Source organism: Buteo buteo, chromosome 7, assembly GCF_964188355.1.
Source record: "Buteo buteo chromosome 7, bButBut1.hap1.1, whole genome shotgun sequence".
Taxonomy (NCBI): domain Eukaryota; kingdom Metazoa; phylum Chordata; class Aves; order Accipitriformes; family Accipitridae; genus Buteo; species Buteo buteo.
Genome location: NC_134177.1, coordinates 7,986,883 through 8,008,204, shown reverse-complemented (window position 1 = coordinate 8,008,204; position 21,322 = coordinate 7,986,883). Strand labels below are relative to the sequence as shown.

General features: G+C 34.8%; 1 protein-coding gene across 1 annotated transcript in view; it reads right to left on the bottom strand.

Moving 5' to 3' along the window:
- Window positions 1-21,322, bottom strand: part of NAALADL2 (N-acetylated alpha-linked acidic dipeptidase like 2) — a 644,640-nt gene that overhangs the window by 256,026 nt on the left and 367,292 nt on the right. The window contains exons 9-11 of the mRNA XM_075031410.1: window positions 19,531-19,623; window positions 14,855-15,060; window positions 13,223-13,342 (exon numbers count right to left, since the gene is read on the bottom strand). Of these exons, the coding sequence (XP_074887511.1) occupies window positions 13,223-13,342; window positions 14,855-15,060; window positions 19,531-19,623 (419 nt within the window). The remainder of the gene's footprint in view (window positions 1-13,222; window positions 13,343-14,854; window positions 15,061-19,530; window positions 19,624-21,322) is intronic.

Below are 21,322 nucleotides of genomic sequence, written 5' to 3'. Positions count from 1 at the left end.
TAAGTTTCACACCTTTCTTTACCTGTATGTTTGAAAATCTCTTTCATGTTTGACATGCTGCATAATCAGACTTGAAATACATACTAATTTGAAACTATTTGATCATCATCAATACCAAATTACGCAAGCTATCCATTTGTTTTAAAATTAAATACTCCGATGGAGGAGACCCAAAATAGCCTTAAAATGTTAATGTATGATGCAAAAGCAATGATCTAGAGGATGCTCTGGCTAATTAACAAGCTCTAGTCTCAGACTTGGAATGATAATACTCATGAAAACACTAACAAGGATTTAATGAAATTCTAGAAGATCCTTGTTGGGCTTGTGCTCCATAGGAAACAGAGGGGGAAGGAACAAAATATGTATCTATGGAAAAATTAATGAAGATCTGAGTTCACACAGTTAGAAATGTTGATACAGGCAAATATTTTAAGGGTCAATGAAAGTAATCATGCTAGTATAGTTGATATAGCTAGCTTATCAACTCAAAAGAGAGATATCTGAGGCAGCACATCTTCAAGAGAAGGGGCATATCACCATTCTTTTCAGCAAGGAACACATGTCCCTGTTGCTGCAAGAAAGCACTTGCTAATGGCTGCCACCAAGACAGGCGTAGTGCAGTTCTTCCAGGACAACATGAGAACAACGTGGATGTGATGAATTACTCTACCACAGAAGGTTTTCAAGACTTCCAGAAGAATCCTACAATCTGTGTTCATGCTGCCTGGGATTCAGAGACTACTTCAGTACTTAAATATTTCTTTATTTTGCTTGGTAGTCCTTCAGCAAAATTAGAATAACTGGAGGGTATTTTACTCAATAACAATGGGATTCAGTTGACTTATCTCAGCAGTTAATTACCAGGGACTATGAAGTCCTTGCTGAGGTAAAAAAAAATACCTAAAAAAAAAGGCTCTATGTCAGATAGTATTTGGGGAAAAAAAAGCCACCTCTCCTAGAAATCCAGACTTCTGTAGTGACAGAATAACCTCAAATCTCTCTCAGTTTTACCCCACTATTACATCAGTGTGGCTGCACTAGTCCTCATATAATTCCTCTCAGTGTACATTAGTTTACAGGAAATCAAAATAACGACCAAAATATTTACACTAAAGCCCAAGGGAGAGTATGTTCTTTGTGGAGCATAAACACATTATCCCAATTAAAGGTCATGTATGAGCTCTCTTCCATTCACATAGTGTTACCGCTCTCTTTTTAAAAGGTCATAGGTAGGCTGTAAGTTAAGTTATAAGAATATTTTGCCTTGAGCTAGAGCATTACTTATTATAAGCAGTGCTGCACAAGCATCTAGCGCTAAATCTGCATGGAAGAACACTGCAATAATACTTGTGCCTGCTTTGACGGGGCAGTACAGGATGTCAGAAAGAAGAAATGATCACAGAAGTTATGATTATTTATTTACCAATTTCTTTTAAAAGAGGGAATAAATACTAGAGCATCAAGCTCAGATGCCAGCAGGCCTACAACCTACTTCGAAAACCCTAGGATGAGCAGATGTTGCCAGAACAGAAGCAAGACTTCTCAGTACAGTAAGGAAAGGTGAATTTTGCCACCTTAATGATTCTATCTTCATCCTTAGAGCTGCAAAATTCAATTCATGGAGTAAATAAGAAATTGAAAATGCAAAGGTGAGGATGAGCTCTTCAGGTCACACCTCTGATTAAAACAAATAATCCTTGCATTAGGGGAGAACAACTAACCTCCCACACATGCCACAGGAAGCACTGGCAAAGTGCCAATCTAACATTATGTTCTCAACCATTTGCCTTCTTCCTCTGTGCCTTAAGAGAGCCTTGTATCTTCCTTTCTCTTCAGGACAAACATCTTTCATTCCACAGCAACAGCAATGAAGTAGTGAAACACTCTGTCCCACATTCCCAGATGCTGTGTAGACAAATCAACTTATATGGACAAGTACTGCCCTTGCATTCATGTAACCTGACCCTTTCAGATAATACTACCACTATTATTTGGTTTCAGTTTGTAAGAATCAGATTTTGAGACTTGTAAAAAAAAAAAAAAAGAAAAAGAAATCATGTGCTCATATGGATATTTCTCCTACCCGCCACTTGCAGAAACAGTTAAAAAAAAAAAAAAAAAAAGGACATGTGTATGTGGTGCCAGACAGCAAAATACACATGCATGGCATCAATACAAAGGTCAAGAATGAACAACACATAGGACAATATACTATTACTTTCTTTGTAGCAAAAAATGTGGTATGGATTTAAGTTGATCACCTAAAAATACAAGCTGTCATATGCACTTGCCAGAACTGTTGAACTGATCTATTCTGCACATAATCATTTAAAATGCCTGTTAGAGAAACCTAATTGGGCTGCCCTGCTATGATTTTAAAAATTGCTTGTTTTGATTACCTGCCACTCAGGATCTCTATACCACTCTTCTATCTTTTAAAAGAGATGCTATTATATTTGTTTCCACCATAATAGTTCTTAAGTTAACACATATACCCACACACATCACCTACCTTATCAGACTTTTGTCTCAACTGTTCATGTGTAGGAGGAAAGACTAATTCAGGAGAAAAACAGGAAGTTAAAAACAAGCATTTAAGTACCCCATAAGCAGGGTAAAAAGAAAGATGATTAGTACTGCAATTAATTCTACTTAAGTGTAGATGATACTCAGCCTTTCTTCTCTTGAAACAAATGGATTTCTTTCATCACTCACAAGATAACTAGTGTCACCTGTCCATCTCTGATTAGCTGATACCAAAGACAACCGGTTTTTGATGAGCAGGATCAGATGCCTTCAGTATCTCTGTCAATGCAAATGTAATGCTCTTCTCGTGGAGAATACAAGCCATACTTTTTAGTGCTGAAGCAGAAGACACTGTCATTCTTACAGGGGAAATAAATCAGAAGTCAAGACCCAATTCTCTTCTGTCGTATAACAGTATAAATCAGGAAAAATACACTTAAATCACCAGGGTTACAGCATTTTATAGAAATACAAGTGAAACTAGAATTCCATCCTCGACCTTTTCTCCATTATCAGCACAATGAGACTGAAAAAAACCACAAATGCAAACACAAAGCCATTTTGCAGAATAAGTGAGATATGCCCCACAATTGTGAAACTAACTCTAGGGACTAATATTTTTTAAAAGATCTAAGGAGAATCAAAAGGAAAATTGAGAATTACACATGGGTGAGAATTAAAAAAAAAGTTTAAAAAAAGGAATTCAGATGAAGAGAGAAGGCATTTGGATGAGATGTACTGTTCTCAGATTAAACTCAGTATATTCAAAAGCCTTTGGTTCCAGGTTCACTTGCTAGTCAGCTACTTCGGTTTACAAAGATGTATTCCAAATACCCTTTGCTCTGAAGAGGCATTAAGTCACTAGATAACCAACCAGGATACTGTTTTTAACAGCAGTACGAGCATACAACAAACAAAAGTGAAATACATATTTCTATTGTTTTTTTCTGATTAGACTTTCTGTAGAGTCACTTTGACTCTACAAATATTCTTCTGCCATTTCAGCTCACCGTAAAATATTAGTTGAAGTGCAATGCACCTCAAGCGGTAATCTTTGGCAAAACCAGGGTTTAGCAGAGACTTCACTTGCTTGTCTGAGACATATCAACTCATTTCAAACACTGAATTTCATGCTTTGAGGAAGATGTATAGCTCTCTGAAGTTGATATTAAGTGTATAAAGCGTATAATTTTCTTTAGTGTATAATGATAACTTTTGTGCAATATGTAAAAAGGTTGTTGCAAGAAAGAATAAAGATCACCAGTGGAAGAAAGGGAAAAGAGAGATTAATCTTCAACTTGATGACTTCAGTAGATGAAAAAAAAATTTCCAAATGCTACTGTGATAGGAGACAAGCACAGGTCATCTGAGAAAGTTGTAGAAACCTGTAGACTGGAAGCCGAAACACATCACAGAGACTTATTTTTGCAGTAGGATGAGGAGGAGTTGGATCCAGTGAGTGCTTGAATTCCTTACCAGTTTTGTTTCTGTATCACCAAAGGTGCTTTACATATTCATTTGTATGTACATTTTACCTAATCACAACTTATGTCTGGAATCTGTAAAATAAAATTCTCATTTCCTTTATAGGAAAAACAAGAAACCAAGCAAACTACATATTTGTGTTTCATTTACAACAATGATCCATTAATTTACAGGGAGAAAAAGATTTTATGTAATTTCCCCCCCCCCACCCCAATTCCCCGGAGTCCCAAAGAAGTATCTACTGCAATATAATTGGTTCCAAAGCACCCTCGATTCTGTACATTGAGTTCCATTTTAGCTGTGCAGGCAACTGTTTTACAAGCTTATCTGAAGATATTTTGTAAATAAGATTTATGATACTTTCGTGGTGTTTCGAGTTAATTAAATATTTTGAGTGACAACTGCAAATAACTACCACTACTTGTTTTAACTAAAAATCTAATCAGTACACAAAGCTTAATAAACAGACCAAATAGAGCAAATAAAATGCAAACAATAAAATACACCATCCAAGACAAGCTTTTTTAAAATAATGAATCTAAGATCAAACAAGATGTTTTGTAATTGGCAGGAAAGACAGAAATTTAAAAACATAATACTACTATGGAGTTCATGTACACTAGCTACCACGTCAGCCTATGCTCTATGACATTATATTCTTTTGTTCATAAGTTATTATGTGGTAGACTACAGCTTTACCGTTTCAGAGTTAAAATGACCATAAATAAGTGTTTCTCTCATCCTAGTGCCAACTTGAAAGAATAAAACAACTTTAAGTATTTTTGTATTAATTTTTGTATGTTGCTTAGTAGCCTAAATTACTACTTTTCTACTGAATTTCAACATTCTTAATTTTTTCACAAAAGTTTATTTTAAACATGTGTTAAAGTTACAGGATTTTAAAAAGTATATTTGACACTTGTCCATTTTGTGACAGAAACGTTAAAAACTATTTGAGTATTACTGAGATTTCAGAACAGATATTTATTAAATAACTATCACTCTTAGAAAATGTGGATAAACTAAAGATAACTCTTCCACAAATGCTTAGACATATTTTTGAACTCCAGATTGCATTTACCAAAATTAGTAGGTTATCTTGGAAATTCTAGTTAACCAGAATGTAGCAAATCCCTTCCTGACCATCACAGACACTGGTCACATGTAAACAGCAGGAAGACCACCTAAGTCTTTATTCACACAAACCCATGAGTTGTTTATTAACCTTAATAATAAATACTATTTTTCTTTTCCATTCAGACACAGCATGCAACAATTTTCTAGGAGCGCTCAAAAGCCTATGCAAAAAAAAATCAGCAACAGCAATAAATCAGAACTTGATCTGCAGCTTTTTTTAAATCTTTACAACTAAAATTAAATGTGATTGTTCTCATTGTTAGAGGAAAAAATGAACATGATAAAACTGAGAGGAAGCTAGTTTCTAACTTGATTTTTTTTGTGTGTGTTTGTTTTTAGAAGATTCCCTTCTTCCAATGGCAAATTTCTTATTGAAGGTAGAACATTCAGCCTTCTTCAAGTAATTATACAGTAACATATCTAATCAAGAAGAGGGAGACATGATACAAAGTTGAGAAGTTAGCATCCCTCCAAAATGTTAGAATGCTCTTCTTGAAATACAGCCTAAGCGTTAAAGTCTTAAAATAGATGGCTACAAAACAGGTTTTGAAATCATCTTCAAGGCTCTGTCAAGAGACAAAGGTTTGAACTGCATGACCTTTTACCAGCCAAAAGAAAGCTTTTTGCAGAAACTTCAAGAAAACTATTTCCTGCATTTTTTCTTCTCCTGACATCACAGATTATCAGTGGCAAAATTTTTCCCTGTTATATTCAGTGAAGTCACATTCTGTGTGCACTTAAAGGCAGGAGTAGTAATACTATGAGAATTATGCTTCTTTGACTCATTGAATAAAAATGCATCTCAACTACATTACTGATTAAAACCTCATGAATAATTTGGAAAATACAGAGATTTTTCATATATATTTGATTGGCTTGAAATTACTTTTGAAATTTCCTGGTAATTCAAATTTCCAGTTTACAAAGAGTACCGCTATCCTCCATTCTGGCCCTATTTAGTAGTTTTTCACACTGGGCAAGACACCACCACCAGAATATTCTGGTGGTGAAGTGAACAGCTGAATAGGGCATGAAAAATGAATGAACAGGGAACCCCTAGAATAGTTCAAGTTGATGCTTACGATTATTCAAGCTATGAAAGCTTTAAATGGATATGGAATGTTTTTCCCCACTTCTTCCACAATTTTGAATCACTATATAGCATTCCCTTTTTATTTTGCATGCATACGTTAGCCGACACAAACTTTTGGACCTGAAGAAGTCATCAAAGGCTTTTACTAAGTTCTTACCAACAAAGATGCTTAAACTTAAATGTTAAGAATTTTTTTTTTTCCCCTTTCAATGACTGACACTGAACTAGTCAGATGTTTGGTTTTGGGGTTTTTTTTTTGGCTTTTTTTCTTCCCAAATTTGGGTATTTATTATATAGTTATGTTCATAGAATAGACACAGAAAGTCAATTACTAGCCTTAAAAGAATCAAGGTTTTGTTTTCACATATAAGAAATGTAACTGCACCAACACTGAAATTAAAGGGACACTCTGGGTGACAAATCTATGAGGTTAAGATATGAGGTAAACAGCCCTGGGTACTGAAAGGAAGGTATGTAACCAAAACATAAAAATCATCATAATTTTAAGGTGATTTCTAAACCATTCAAATTATAGCTTTGTTACTTAAGTCTATTTTGAAAATAATTCCATCTAATATATTAAGTGAAGGATCAAGCACTAAACGATTATGAGTTCAGAAAGTCATGGCCACTGAATTAACACATGCACTGCAACTGGATTTGCTGAGCATGTTTGACAGATCCTGCAGGACGTGCAGGTGTATCTGAACACTAAAACACACACAGAAGTCCTCTAGCCATGCATAACAAGGCCATATTGGAAGAAAACTTCCAACCTCAAAATCTATCAGCTTGAGCAGGAATTCCATGCTGTTTACTATCCCCATTTCCCAGTGGAGCTCAGGTCGATGCTTTCACGTCAGTTATGGGCTTAGTATTCTACAGATATATTTTTACTCTTTCTGGGAGAAACAGCTTAACAAAAAAAAACCCCAAACCTTTCCAGGTTTCTACAAATCTGTTGTTATTCCCATTCCTCTGACTTCTCAATATGTGACCTGTTTCAAACCATATGAAAGAGCACACAATTTCACAATAGAAAATACTGGTAAGTCACAGTGCTTCATAAAATAAACATCTTCATGCTTGTCTAAAGAATAATCACAGCTAGAAGACATACTGAGATAGAGTGAGCAATGTGTGTCAAAGAGCACTTTAAAGGTTCCCATTTCAGAATATGGGGTTAGCACGCTTAGAAAGGCCACATCTTACTAGTAAAAAAATAGATATACAATGCTTTCGGCTAGGTTAAATATCTATCACATTACTTAAAATAGTTCATCTTTTTTACCATATGACAAATAAATGGTCTGCTTTTCATTATTCAGATGCATTTTTTTTCCACACTGATCTGCAAACTAGAAAGTGTGTTGTGCTGAATAAAATTTGGATTATTTTTTGTCACATGCAAAAGCAAGGAACATGTGGCTGTAACTGTTATGAGCCAAATAACATAACATAGTTTTAATTCTCATCTCATTTTACACTAATGTCTTGTAGATTCCAATTTAAAGATGCTTTCTTTTTTTCTGGTTATTTTACCATACACTTTCATTTTTTTCACATGCATTTCTTTCTCATGTGCTGTTTGTGTTGTATAGCTTATAACTATTAAGACAACTTCATTCAAAAACATAGTTAATAATGACTAGAAAAAACAGTGATAGAAACTTTTCAATGATTTGCGTTTATGTAGAAAAATTAAAATACTCAGAGCTGTCAATCCATCATCTTTCATAAGAACTAGAGTTTACTTTTAAACTCTACATTAAAGGTTTTCTATAACTAAGAAAATGTCTTTCTATTATCAGAAAGTCAGTTCTGAAGGGAAATAACTAGGAGCAATAAGACAAAATTAAGCAATGGAATATTTAGACAGAATTGAAGTCAACTTTTCTAATACTGTAGGCTGGATAAAGTCTCTGGAAGGAAAAAAATAATTCCATTGCGTAGTACAGCTTATTACATTGGACAGTTTTAATTAGATTAGAGAACAGAAGCCTAGAACCAAAATCCATTCTACAGCAGGTAAGGAATTACTGAAATCTCCCATAATCCAGCACTACATTTAAAGATAATAAAATGTCTAGATTTCTTCAATTTTATCTACAATGGCTATCAAAGTTTACAATTACATTCCAAAACAAAAAACCCTGCTGAAAACATACATCATTTATGCTTTTAGCAGAAGAACTTAATATCTTAATTTCGTAAAGATAGGGAAGGACATGGAAGCAGAAAGCTCAATTCATTAGAAACAAAGGACTTTTGGCAGATCTCCAATAAGATCACAGCATAAAAACTAGTTTGCTTGCATTCCTCCTTGCTAACAAACCTTCTTCCCCCCCTGGTTAACAGCAATATAGTTTCATAACTTCAAAATGTATGAGTAGGTTTAAATGATCACCCACTGTCTGAATCAGCATTTATCTATTAAAACTGTTTAATTTGCAGGAAGAGTGAAAAAATATGCAAGAGTGGACAAAGCAACATTTTATCAGAATAAAAGCATTGTTAGCAGATGCAAAGTACCTGCTGCAACTCCAAAATCAAATCCACCATTAAATGAAACTGCTTTTCATACTGGAGAAGCAGCATCTTAAGGAATTTAATAGAGCTGGCAAGGAAGCATTGTCTATATTAACAGCATCCTTTTAATGTAGTTATGAATTCCTCAGGCAGGAGTTCACAGCATAAATTTCTGATTGTCAAGAGATTTTTTTTGGTTGTCAACACAAAAATAAAAAGTAACACCAGCAATCAATTTTAACACTAAAAGCAATAATAGGTAAAGACTGAAAATTTATGGGGAAGCTATAATCTTCTGTTATATGGCATGCAACAAGCAATTCAAATAATATTTTAAAGTATTTTTTCTTCTATACAGTCTACTGATATTGAGGCTTAGAGATCCATTATTAAATGCTGAAGGTAAAACAAAATAAACGAGAAACACATAGAAGTTGGAAGAAAAGAATCATTGCTGACATTAATGTAAGGGTTTTTTTTTTAAATCAAGAAATAATAATAGTAACAAGAATCTATACAGAAGTTTAACTTCGTTTCTACTTCAAAAAGAAAAAATAGTTTTCTGTCAATAACATCACCTTTAAATGTAAAGAAGTTTTATGCCTTTTACTCCTTTAATAGAAACAAATACTGATAAATAGCATGGAATAATACTTGGTCCAGTCATTTTTAATGTTCAACTCATTCTTTGATAGCTTTAAATGGCTCCTTTCCTTAGGAGAAAGGAGCAGTAAATTTTCTTGCATTCAGCAATAACGGTAGACTTGGAGTCTGATGAGCAGTGGTCATACAACAATCAGTTAAAAGAAAACAGCAATTAATTTATGTTTTATAACAACCTTCTTACTTGCGAAATGTTAATTATAGAAAAATTCATTAATGGCCTTATTTACAGAGAACGAATGCCAGCATCAAACCAACCCAATTTACGAATGACGCTCTGCCAGCAAGTGGTGATTCACTAACGGAGCAAGTGAATTAACAATCATTTTCCTTACAAAATAATAGTAGGCAAAAATATAACTTGGCAGTATTTCCCTCTTGTTAATGTGGACACTAATTAGCATAGTTATATAAAAAAGATTTGAATTAAACATGTCAAGGTCTCAGAATTGTTTTAATTCCTCTTTGCTTAATTAATCCAAATATTTAAATTAGCTTCTTCATGTAATTTGGTGTTTCAACCAGAATCCCACTGAATCCCACTGATAGGCACATAAAATTATTATTTGCAGACTGCTTATGTAGCTCCCTTTTGAAACCTGCAACTAAAATAAAGATGTAATCGCTTTACATAAAACATCTTTAAGAAGTCATGGTCTCTGTTAATTAGCCAAGCACTTATCCTACTCTCTAACTGACCAGCAGATCTCACACAGTACGCAGCTAACTCATCAGTTTCATGATTCTTCTTTTTATCAGTAAGTCTAGAATATTCATACGAACCACATTTCAGCTAAAACTTCTTCCTTACTTTTCCCACAGTTTCCAGAAATGAAGGAAAAAAAGTGTTTTGGAAGCTGCAGTGATTAACAAGTGTCCAAAATTTTATTTTAGAAAAGCCACATACTTCAGCACAGAAAGTAAATACTGTTGTATGCATTTGCCTGTCTTAGTTTGCCAGTTCTCCACAGGTCTCTTTAAGCTACGGTCCTTGTAGCATTCATGGAGTGCTCCACATTTAGGGTGATTTTTACTCGAGTTTTCTTTTCCAGGACAAATTTTTCATTGTTTCCCTAGAATCCTAAAACTTAAGCTTTGTAGGCATTTGTAACAAGTATTAATTGTCCTTATGAAAACATTCTTCCTCTGTTTTACTGAGATGGAGTGCCCATAATTTTAGTGCAACAGTGAGCATTGACCAAAACCCAACTCTGTCCTTAGTGCAAATGGTGAGCAGATCTGTCTTCCCTCCTCAACACTGTTTACGAATAAGAGAAAATAATACAAGCTGGTCTCTTTTGTTGTGGTCTAAAAAATGGACGTATTACTTTTACTTGAATCCAAAGGTACAGTGCGGTATCTTCCATGTATCCATAAATTATGGAAAGTTTCTATCTATCTAACTCAACAAGACTGGCTATTTTCTCTTTTCATTTTGAAATGGATTGATATTATTAATTCTAAATTCCTGTTTCACCTTCTTTTCTGTTCTAACAAACCTAATTTCAGAGATTTACTCTTACAAATTAAAATGATCCTTCTCTCTCACTGGACTTTTTAAGCACTTCTTTTTAACCTGCACCTGTTAACAAGAATCTCATATGAATGGACTCACAATTTCTTCAAGATGAGAAGAGCTCCAAAAAGTCACATCTTACCACATTTGTGCTATCATAATTTTGTGGTAATCTGTAATTACATTGTCTTCTTGGCAAGTACTGGAAGTAATATCAATATTCTTTATAACTAGATCAGTCTTCAAGAGAAAATCTCCTAGACACATGGCAAATTGTGAGTATCTGTGGGAACAAAAGAAGATCTGTGCTGGGCTGCTCCATCACTGTCAATATCCTTGACATGAATTCAGAAATCTAGCCAGCATTTGGAAGCAGTAATTCCTGCAAAACTTTTTAATGTCACAAACTGTATGACAGTTGCATTAATTACAAATAATACTACCCTACCAAAAAAAAAACCAAAAACAAACAAAAAACAAACCAAAAAACCACCCCATACAGATTACCTCGCATACATTTTGTCCTTTTCTTTTTAAATGGGGCTTCAAGGTAAACATGCAGAATGGATACAATCTCAATAATAAAGCCTTAGCCACTAGAAAATCAGAGGTGAGATGGAGGGTGTTTACTTGAAGAGCAAAAATGAAGTTCTAGTCATGTTTTACTGACTGTTAACCAATTAACTGGTGCAAGGACTGCTAAGAGAGGCTGTGTCCGTACTGCTTGATAGGATACAACTGCTATTACAACATGACTTACAAAACATTACAACATCACACCCAAATGCACCACAGAAATAAAGTGGAAGTGAAAAAGAGATTTCCTTTGCTTTCTCTCTAAAATAGAGGGCGTGACTGTAACTCTTACTAATATGGCATTTATTAGAATAAAAGAAACAAATCTTAAGAAAGTGATAAATAGATAATAAAGTGTCTGCTGCACAGTTCCGGACAGTTTAGTTTTCAGATCACTGTCATGGATCATACTGTGAAGTTAAAGAAAGAAAATGAGAAAAAACCAAATAGCTCAAGCATCTAATGTAATAAATTTATTCCTTTAAATGGCAAATACCTGTTTTCATGGAGATAGGACTGCAAACACCAATAGGTTAGCAAAAGGCTAGCAACCTATCAGAATAGTATTTTTTTTGCAAATACAGCGGCTAAAACTTACAATAAAATCTTAATTGACATATCCATAACACCTGTAGACTCATATATACAACATTATAAATACATTTCCACAAATAAAAGACTTTTTCTCCCTGAAGAGAAATTATTTTGCATTGCATTTTTCACAATACTTACACAGAATAAACCAGATCCTTTCCATGAGGAAATTACCACCTAATCACTGGACAGGAGAAGTGCTTAAAACATTGCTAAGAAGCAATTTGACTGATATCATTTTACTAACTTAGTTGGACAACAATTGCCAAGCAAGATCAGTCTTAAACTCCATTTAATTCAAGATGCTACTTAGTACTAAATGCTTCAGAGGCAAGTGAAAGAAACATCAGAATAACCTAATGAGTTTTAGCTTGGCAAATTTATGGAAAAAACATCTAGAAAGCATACTTTATGAAAGTCAAATCAAACTCTATTTTATGCAGGCCACTTTACACTGTTTTTATCATTTAGTATGTACCTTATATTATTTTCAATTAATTTTAAATATTAATAAATTCAGCAACCTCAGAAATGGCAATAATGTCATTATTTTAAAGCCTACGTGCACTTACACCAGTGTAACTACAGAATATTCTGACTGTAGACTAGTTACAAAGGCATAGCCGAGCACTGAACCTGACATACTTACTTTAGACTGTATTTATTATAGTAAGAGTAATACTATCCCTGTGTGTCAGGTTACATCTGGTAAATATACATGTTTAAATGCAAATTGAGAAACAGTCTGGAAAGATCAGATTAGCAAGAGAAAAATGTGCTTTGTGCTAAAGAATAAAAAATATGCTACTTTAAAGCTGCCAAAAGGTGAAAAATGCCCCGTAAGGCATGCAGTATAGTGAGACTTGATATAATGAGCTGTTGAAGTAAGTTATCCTTTCCAACCTCTTATTAAACCTTGTAATTTTTTTAAATAAAATTTAATGTGCTTACTTAGTAGAAACAGTTCATGTGTATTTGTGAGGTTAAAATGCTTAAACAAAGCAACCTCCACCTATAGTTATCTAAAACCAACCAGCATCAGCGGGGTTAGCCATGTAACCTCATAAACCACACGTGAAAGAAAGTATTTTATTTCTAACCTCTGCTGCCAGTTGCTGAAGAGAAGGGGATGCAACAGGGTGTAAAGTTGAGTTGCCTCTGACTGGATCATGGAGGCTAACGTAAGCCACAACATTTCTTTGAAGAACCCTCTTGAGATCCTACGACACAAGCAGAGCAATGGTTATTACTATGCATCATTATAATTAAGACTTGTTTTGTTCTTTCGGTTCCTTCTAGGGAAAAACTGCACCCTACGTTTTTGTCCTCTGTGATTCCCTAAGTATTACTTAACTACTACTTCTTACAATATGCTGTTAAGAACTTCAAAGGATATCTTAGTGTTATTTCTCTATATAGCAGAAATTATAATTCCATTTCACACATCATCTCAACAAAATGCAATCAGGCCTGGGAGGAATTAAAAATGACTACACTTGTAAGGCCAAAAATGAAAACATTACATACTGTGAAACAACGTGCTGGCCTTTTAAACTTATGCCTGACAGAAAACAAACTTCAAAAGCAATCATTATCAAGAGTTAAATGTACTCAAATTTTGAGAGACTAAATTCAGATTGGAATTGCATAACTTTCCCAGTGTTTTCATTTTATTATTTTTTTAGACTACAAAAATATTATGTACAAACTGTTTCAATTATTATCTCTTTTTAAAAAAGATCTCCTTTGCCTTCTCAGTAATGAATTATTCTTTGCATGAAGTGGCTCTTTATATTGAACGGAAGGGGTGTAATGCAATTACATCTGATGTAAAGCTGACTTGAAGTGGAACTAAACAAATTTTGCTTCCAGCCTGGATCTTTTCAATTTCATTTTTTCACCCCCTCTTGTTTTTGAAGAATAATCATGTTGGAAGTATGAAACTTCAATGAGAGCTAGCCGCTTGTCACGCATGATAAAAAGCAATTAACTCTTCATTTTATCTACTGTTTTAATTCAGCAGCCATGAACCTCTCTGCTAGCTATTCCTTAAGTTATCAGCCGAAGTCCACTGTAATCATACACAATCAACAATACTCTGATGAGGTATTTTCTTTCAATAAGCTGATTTCTATTCTGTTGAAAGTAAGAGCCCAAGGAATTGTCTGTGTCAGATTGTATCTAACTCCTTTAGCACAAATATGTGAAAAGTGAATCAGCACTAGCCATGGAGACACTGAAATGTGTATGTAATTAACGTAAACTATAGTATGGTTCTCTTCATTCAGTGTGCTCTTGATTCAGTTTTCCCCACACTAAGCTTATAAATTAAAATTTAGTAACTGTTGAACCCCCAAAGAAAGAGAAACAGCCCTCTAAGCTGGGCCTAGGTCTTTTTTGAGGCCTTCCCCCCCTCTACCAAACTCTGGCAATGCCCTCTTTTACAGTCCTCTGCTGCATTAGCGAGGGGAATCAGCTCACAAAAGTGCTGTACATGCAGCCTTCACAGCTATGGCAACAACTTGCCATCTCATTATCACACATGCTCTGTTCCACAGGAATTGCCTCTATAGATGTTTTCACTGCATTTGCTATGGAGTACACGAACGTATACAGACGGACGTCACAGACCAGTTAATGAACCATAATATCTATGTGGTAATTTCGTATTGTTTTCATGCTTTCAACAAAAGTAATCACTATTGCAATGAATCCTTCTAAAATTATTTTACCTCCGCCCATTCATATGAACCAATGTTCCCAAATGATGTTCCTCCCCATGAGCAGAAAACAATGGTCCGGTCAGGTCTCCAGCCCCTCTTAACCTTCAGCATCAAGGCTTGTATAAATGCTGTGATGATAGCAGTGCTACTGGCCCATTCTTGTCCACCATAAGTATTCAAACTGTTGTGATGACTACCAACGATGATGTATCTGTCTGAAATGGGGGGGGAGGGGGGGAGACAGACGAGAATCTTATTTCTTCTGGATACCAGCATTAAAAGAATTTAAAAAAACCTAAAAGATGAACTGTATTAGTAGTCTGTAATGTCGTTAATACAACACAATGCTGTCAACAAAAATTTATATGATCATGTGCAAGACAATCATACAATATACATACATAAAACTGTGAATACTACTTAAAAATAAACTAGTAAATAAATGTAGGTATATACTTCCCTAATTTAATCCCTGTGCCCTTGCCTTCATTGTTTGCTTACTAGTCTCCCTTCTTATAAATCTGATATATATCACAGCCAGGACTTTGTTATATAGATAATCTAATAAAGTTCCATGCTCACATTAGAGTGTTATGAAAAGCCACAAATAAGTAAGCAGGAAACTCCATCTTCAATACATATTAGCGTCCGAAAGAGAAAACAAAAGGTGTGGTAGTACAATGAGGAACATAGAGAAAAATACACAAAGTATTAGTACTCCCTCACCTGGAAGACTGTGTTCAGTGCTCACCACCCTATCTCAAAAAACACATTGCAGAAACAGCAGTTGAGAAGCTGGTAACCAGAACGGTTATATATCAGGACTTAGACTTCCATGTAAGGAGACATTGAAAAGACCTGGACTGCAGGTTTAGAGAGGAGACATGACAGAGGAATAGAGATAATGAATGATACAGAAACGGTAAGTCAGACCTAGCAACTTTGATGATACTGGAAGAAAGTATTTTACAAAATGAAAAGCAAGAAGTTTCAACCTGAAAGAATGAACATGCCCCATTGTTATCCAGAAAAAAACCCCACAATTTTTTTCAGAGAAATCAAATGAAATCTTCATCTCTCAAGACATAATATATAATCCAAATACTAACTCACAAGTTTAAAGAACCTTATTTTATTCCAAATGGATGATGTGGTGTGAAACAACGTGAATGACTAGTGCATCTGACGTGTCAAGAAGTCTAAACAGAGTTATGCCGAATGACTTATTAAAATATTAAACCTCCTGTGTGAGATGAATTCACACCCGAAGCCTCTTGGAAGGATTGCTTAGTGGTTGTGTTCTGATACTTAGTAAAGTCTCGTTCTGGTGCAGATCTAGACTTTAAAGGTGTTCTTTCCATATTCCAGGACACCAACAGAGAACAGAAGAATAGTTATCAAGTGATGTCAGATCCACAACAATCTCTGGGTGTCAATTGGGATCCAAGAAGTGCAAAAAGTTTTGGTTTTCCTTCTTTATCCAAGGGGATTCATTCTTCACTGTTGTCAGTACACTGGAATGTAGCAACACACAGGTGGTAAAATGCCCATGTTTTATAGTTGCTTATAAAATTAAGTATCTACTCCTCAGTGTTTTTTTGCAGTGACTGCTGTCTAGAAACAAGTTTAACCGAACACCAACATACTTTGATTATAAAACCATTCTCTATCAAACTGGAGTTTTACCAGTTTTGTTCAACAAAATACATGGCGATGTTGTTTTATAAGGAATCAAAAATGTTTTACAAACAGGGGCTCTGTTATGTACCTATAACACAACATTTTCAGTCAGTTGCCTGGGAGGTGTATAGGTATGTAAATGAAATTTTCTTTCTAAAAGCAGATATGCAAAATGTAAATCTAAGCGTACATAATAATTTAACGTAACAAAATGCAATCTAAATCACATAATTTTGCAACTTATGTGTTGCATCATGAGATGTTTAATAATAGGTTGCACTGACAGTGAAAAATCATAGGATCTTTAACTCACTTAATGGTAGGGAACAGAAATGAATGGCCTTACAGGCTTCTAGGTCATTAGAAGAAGCGCCATTAACATAGAGTGATCAGACAGCATCAATGCTTACTTCGTATTGTAATCTCTGTTCAGTCTGTGAACAGCATATGTGAAGGGGACTGTAAAGAGACCTTATGTAAAATAGTATAGGACATCTTGATGGAGAAGAAAACTACAAGCAGCAACTTACTGTAGGAGATGCCAGCTGAATGAACAGGGGTAAAACATAACAGCTGGTGCCTCCTTTGAAATTCTTCATTTTTGCACATCTTTCCCTCTTGAATAGAGGCAATACCCTGAAGCAAATGGCTACAGGAAAAGCATAGGAGAAAGGATGGTCATGCTTACAGAGGCAGCAGCTGTCCTTTCTCATAATCATTTGCTGAAGCATGTAGAGAAAGAGATCACATGGTAAGAAAAAAGAGAAAGAAAGGACTAGAGAGAGAGAAAAAATATATCCATCAGATACTTTTGAGAGTGATAAGATGGGACAGTGTTCAGGGTAGCGATGGGCTGGACAACAGGGATTTATCATTAAAAAAGAGTGACTTTATACTACCTTCTCTTGTTATACATCCCATTTTCAACCATGTTCAATAGAGCTACAAAATCAGTGTTAATTTTTTCAGGTTTTAAAAGGCTACCAACTACCACATTTCCTCTGCTCCTAAATCTTTTAATATCTTGTTTGGATTTCAGATGCTTATTGTTACTCCTCAGATCAAATGTCAAATAAGATCACCATTACATGGATGTGTTCTTGTGTGTGTTAGGAGGCCTTTAAGGAAAAAAAAAACACCTAAAAAAATCCACCCTTGGTGATGCTCTGTAGTCTTTCATTACGCACTAAAGATAAATTTTCCTTTCTTTCTGCATTTCTGGGAACATGAAGGTGAATATTTCAGGTGTAGGAAACTAGCAAAACCCCACCAAAATGACAGAGAATCAATGCCACAAAAACATCAAGTATTCAAATCAGTTGAGAGGGCATGTAGTATCAACCTATAGTATCAACCAGGAAGAGCAGAGAAACAAATAAAAGTTTAACATTGATTCTGTACAAAATGTTACCCATGGTGCATTACATGCTTAACTTGTGCCTACATTAGAAGCCAGTTGCTATGGCCCTTGTTCAGCAAGACATTTCCAGGACAAACTGTTGGCATCTGGGTAGCACTATTGACTTCACTTGATTATATATTCTCGAAGTCTTAAAGTTAAGCATATACTGACATACCTTTAAAAAGTAGATTCTTATTACGAATGCAATAATAAGAGGAAATATTCAGGTATAGAGAAGATAAAGAACTTATTAAACAGAAACAGATGCATGCTTTTTATTACTTGTCTTGCTTCTACTTCACAATTCAGTAGACAGTATGTCTAAACTTGGCAGTTTCTACCTTTCAAATTCCATGACAGCTATTTGCAAAACATTAGCAATAGTAGACTAATAACTTCAAATTCTTGAAGGAAATTTAATTTCAATAAAGGATTTAATTCACTGTGCTAATTGTTTTCTACATTGTTTTTTTTTTAAATAAAATTGTTCTGGTGGAAAGTACAGCATTCAGCACACACAAAACCAAGTCATCATTTCACTAACAAGAATAAACGTAAGTCTCCTCCACGTCCTTCGTTCCATCACTTCAAATACAAAATGAGTGGCTCACCTCCTAAGGGACTCTAGATAAAATTGCAATTTTTCTTCTGAACCTAATAAGAGAGTATTAATCAAGGCAAATGGGATGACGTTTTGATGATGATACCATTTGTACATTAGGAATTGGACTGGGTCTACAACACTTTCCATTACGTAAGTAACTAGCAACAGTGTTCATTCATGTTGCAAAAACTCTTCAACTTTTAGGCAAATTCATTTGCAGACAGAGTAAGGTCAAAATGATCTTCATTCATATGATGTCCTGATTATCGTATTATCTACATAGAGCACCAAAGGAGGGAGGGGGTTTGTGGTTTATGTCACAGTTGCACTTAGAATCTTATTGTTTAATTCTTAGACATACAGAACAGTGATTATTATTCATAGACTTGTACAAAACTAGCTTAAGGCATGATTGTAACACCAAATAAGGCTGCAGCAAGTGTGATTAAGAACTTAGTCACAGATTTTTGTACACTATAATCACATTTGATATTAAATTCTTAACCAAGCCAGAGATCATGCTGCCCTACACCTTGGTTTCAGTGAGACATTTGAATTACATAAGGATGTTCTGGACTTGAAGCACAGTTTTATTTATCTCAAAATTCTGCTAACATTAGAAAAAAAAATCAAACCTTTTCTAAAGTTGTATAGACAGCTTGCATATTAATTCAAATCATGCAATACAGTATACCCTGAAATTAAAACCACCAACACAGTTACTTGGCATAAATACTAATACTCTCTATGGTCTACGGGTAATTCCTGCTTGTCGGGTAAAAATACGCTTATTGTAACTATAATATCCCCTTGAGCTCATTCTCAGTTTAACCCTTACATTCTGTTTTGTTATAAATCAAATCACAAAATGACTACAACAAAGGCTTTCTCCTTCCTCTGTATTAGTGCATTATCTGGCAAAGTGGAATCATGATCCCAGCTATGACTCCCAGCCATTATAAAACAAATAATCGATACAAATGATCAAGGGCTACTTACCAGGAAATACAGTTCCTTTTAAATATCCAATAACATTAGAAATTGTCTTGTAAGTTGTGACTGACTGAATATTCAGACTGATTATTTTTTTCCCTGTTAAAAGATTAAAAAAAAAAAAAAGTTAAACTTATTTATCCAGCCAAGAAATCTACAGGCCCCAGATATAAATTCCCTACACATTAAATACAAAAGTAAAAACAAAGTGGGGAGGGGGGGGAAGATACTAAAGAGGAACCAGAGATTAAAACATGAAATATTACATTATTTTCTTAATCCCATTTTAGCAGTGGTGTTCAAAGCTGGAATCTCAAAAGAGATCTCTACTGCTTGAGTTAAAAGATCATTCAATTCACCCAATAAACACTGCCAGAATACAATAGAAAAAAATACTTAAAAAGAGTAGGATTTACATAATTCTATGATAAGGAAATTTGTCTTCATCTTTATAGGTTTTTCTCACCTAATCCTTTGTCCAGGTCAATCTTGCAATAACATTCACAAAAATATACCTGGTTTATATTATACTATTCTTCTGGAGAAATCCCCCTACACTAAATCAGATGGAAAAGTTAGACCTCTGCATAACTGATCACTTTGCCAGCATAGCCTTTGGTGATATACTTATGGACTTATGCCAACAGAAAACAGCTTTTGTTGGCTTAGCTGGTATCAACTGAGGAAATGGTATAAATACAGTGCCAGAAAAATTCCGAAACCTGCTAAAATGTAAGGGGCTTGCCAATACTGCTATGCCGGTTGAGACTGTAGCACAAGATAAAGCTAGAGAAAAGTAAATGCCTGAGTTAAAATAGCTTAAAAAAATTTAACTGTCCTTTGCTGAGAATTACTGTCATTCCCTCTGTCCCCCAGGTGAGACACACTAACCATATGAACTCCTGCAGTTTGTGGCAATGGAAACCAAACAACTAACTACAGGGAGCTGCAGATACCTTTAAAATGTTTCCTTTGCATTATAATAGACTGTATTAACATTCTTCTCATCCAAAAGGTGGGAACTTCTATCTGAGAAAAGGGAAAATCTCTTAAACTGCTCTAACTTAAATGCTAGCAATTGTCTGACAATAACCACTGTGTCATCCTAGACCTTCGGGGAGGTCCTTTTCCATCCAGAGTACTGCACCACCCCACCACAGACCTGCGTTTACAGGCATCTTTGAGCCAGAATTCCTTCAACGTCCATATCCCAACTGTCACAGACCAAAATGAAAATATTCCACGGACCATTTTGCTCTCTATCTCCCAGGCTATTATCCTCCCACAGATGTATTTCTAACAGTTTATTTCCTGGCTTTTTTTCCTGAGATGTGTGGAATACGCAAGTGGGGAGTTTACTGCAACATGTGAAATAAAAACAATACATCTCCACGCTACTGTTCTTCAAGGTTCATTTGCTGGTACTTCATCTGGTAAATTTATTTTAAAATTCTCTTAAAATAAAATGAAATATATTTTCATTCACTATTCTTCATTGATATGTGGAAAAAAAGCAAACCAACTGCTACGATCTGTGTTTTTTAAAAAAATGCAATATTTATCCTACTTTTTACTCAGACAAACCCTCCTCTGTTATCAATAGATGTGTCCTCTATGTGACAAGTCTTTGCTAGAACACAAGAGTAAAGAAAATGCAAGTCAAGCACAGTTAATTAAACCACATCACACTATTTTGAAATAACCAATCCCAGCAAGGTAATATTTCGATCTGTCATGCATATGTTCAGGTTTGAGTCATAATTAACTTTAGTCTTCTAATGAAAATTACTGTAAGGTT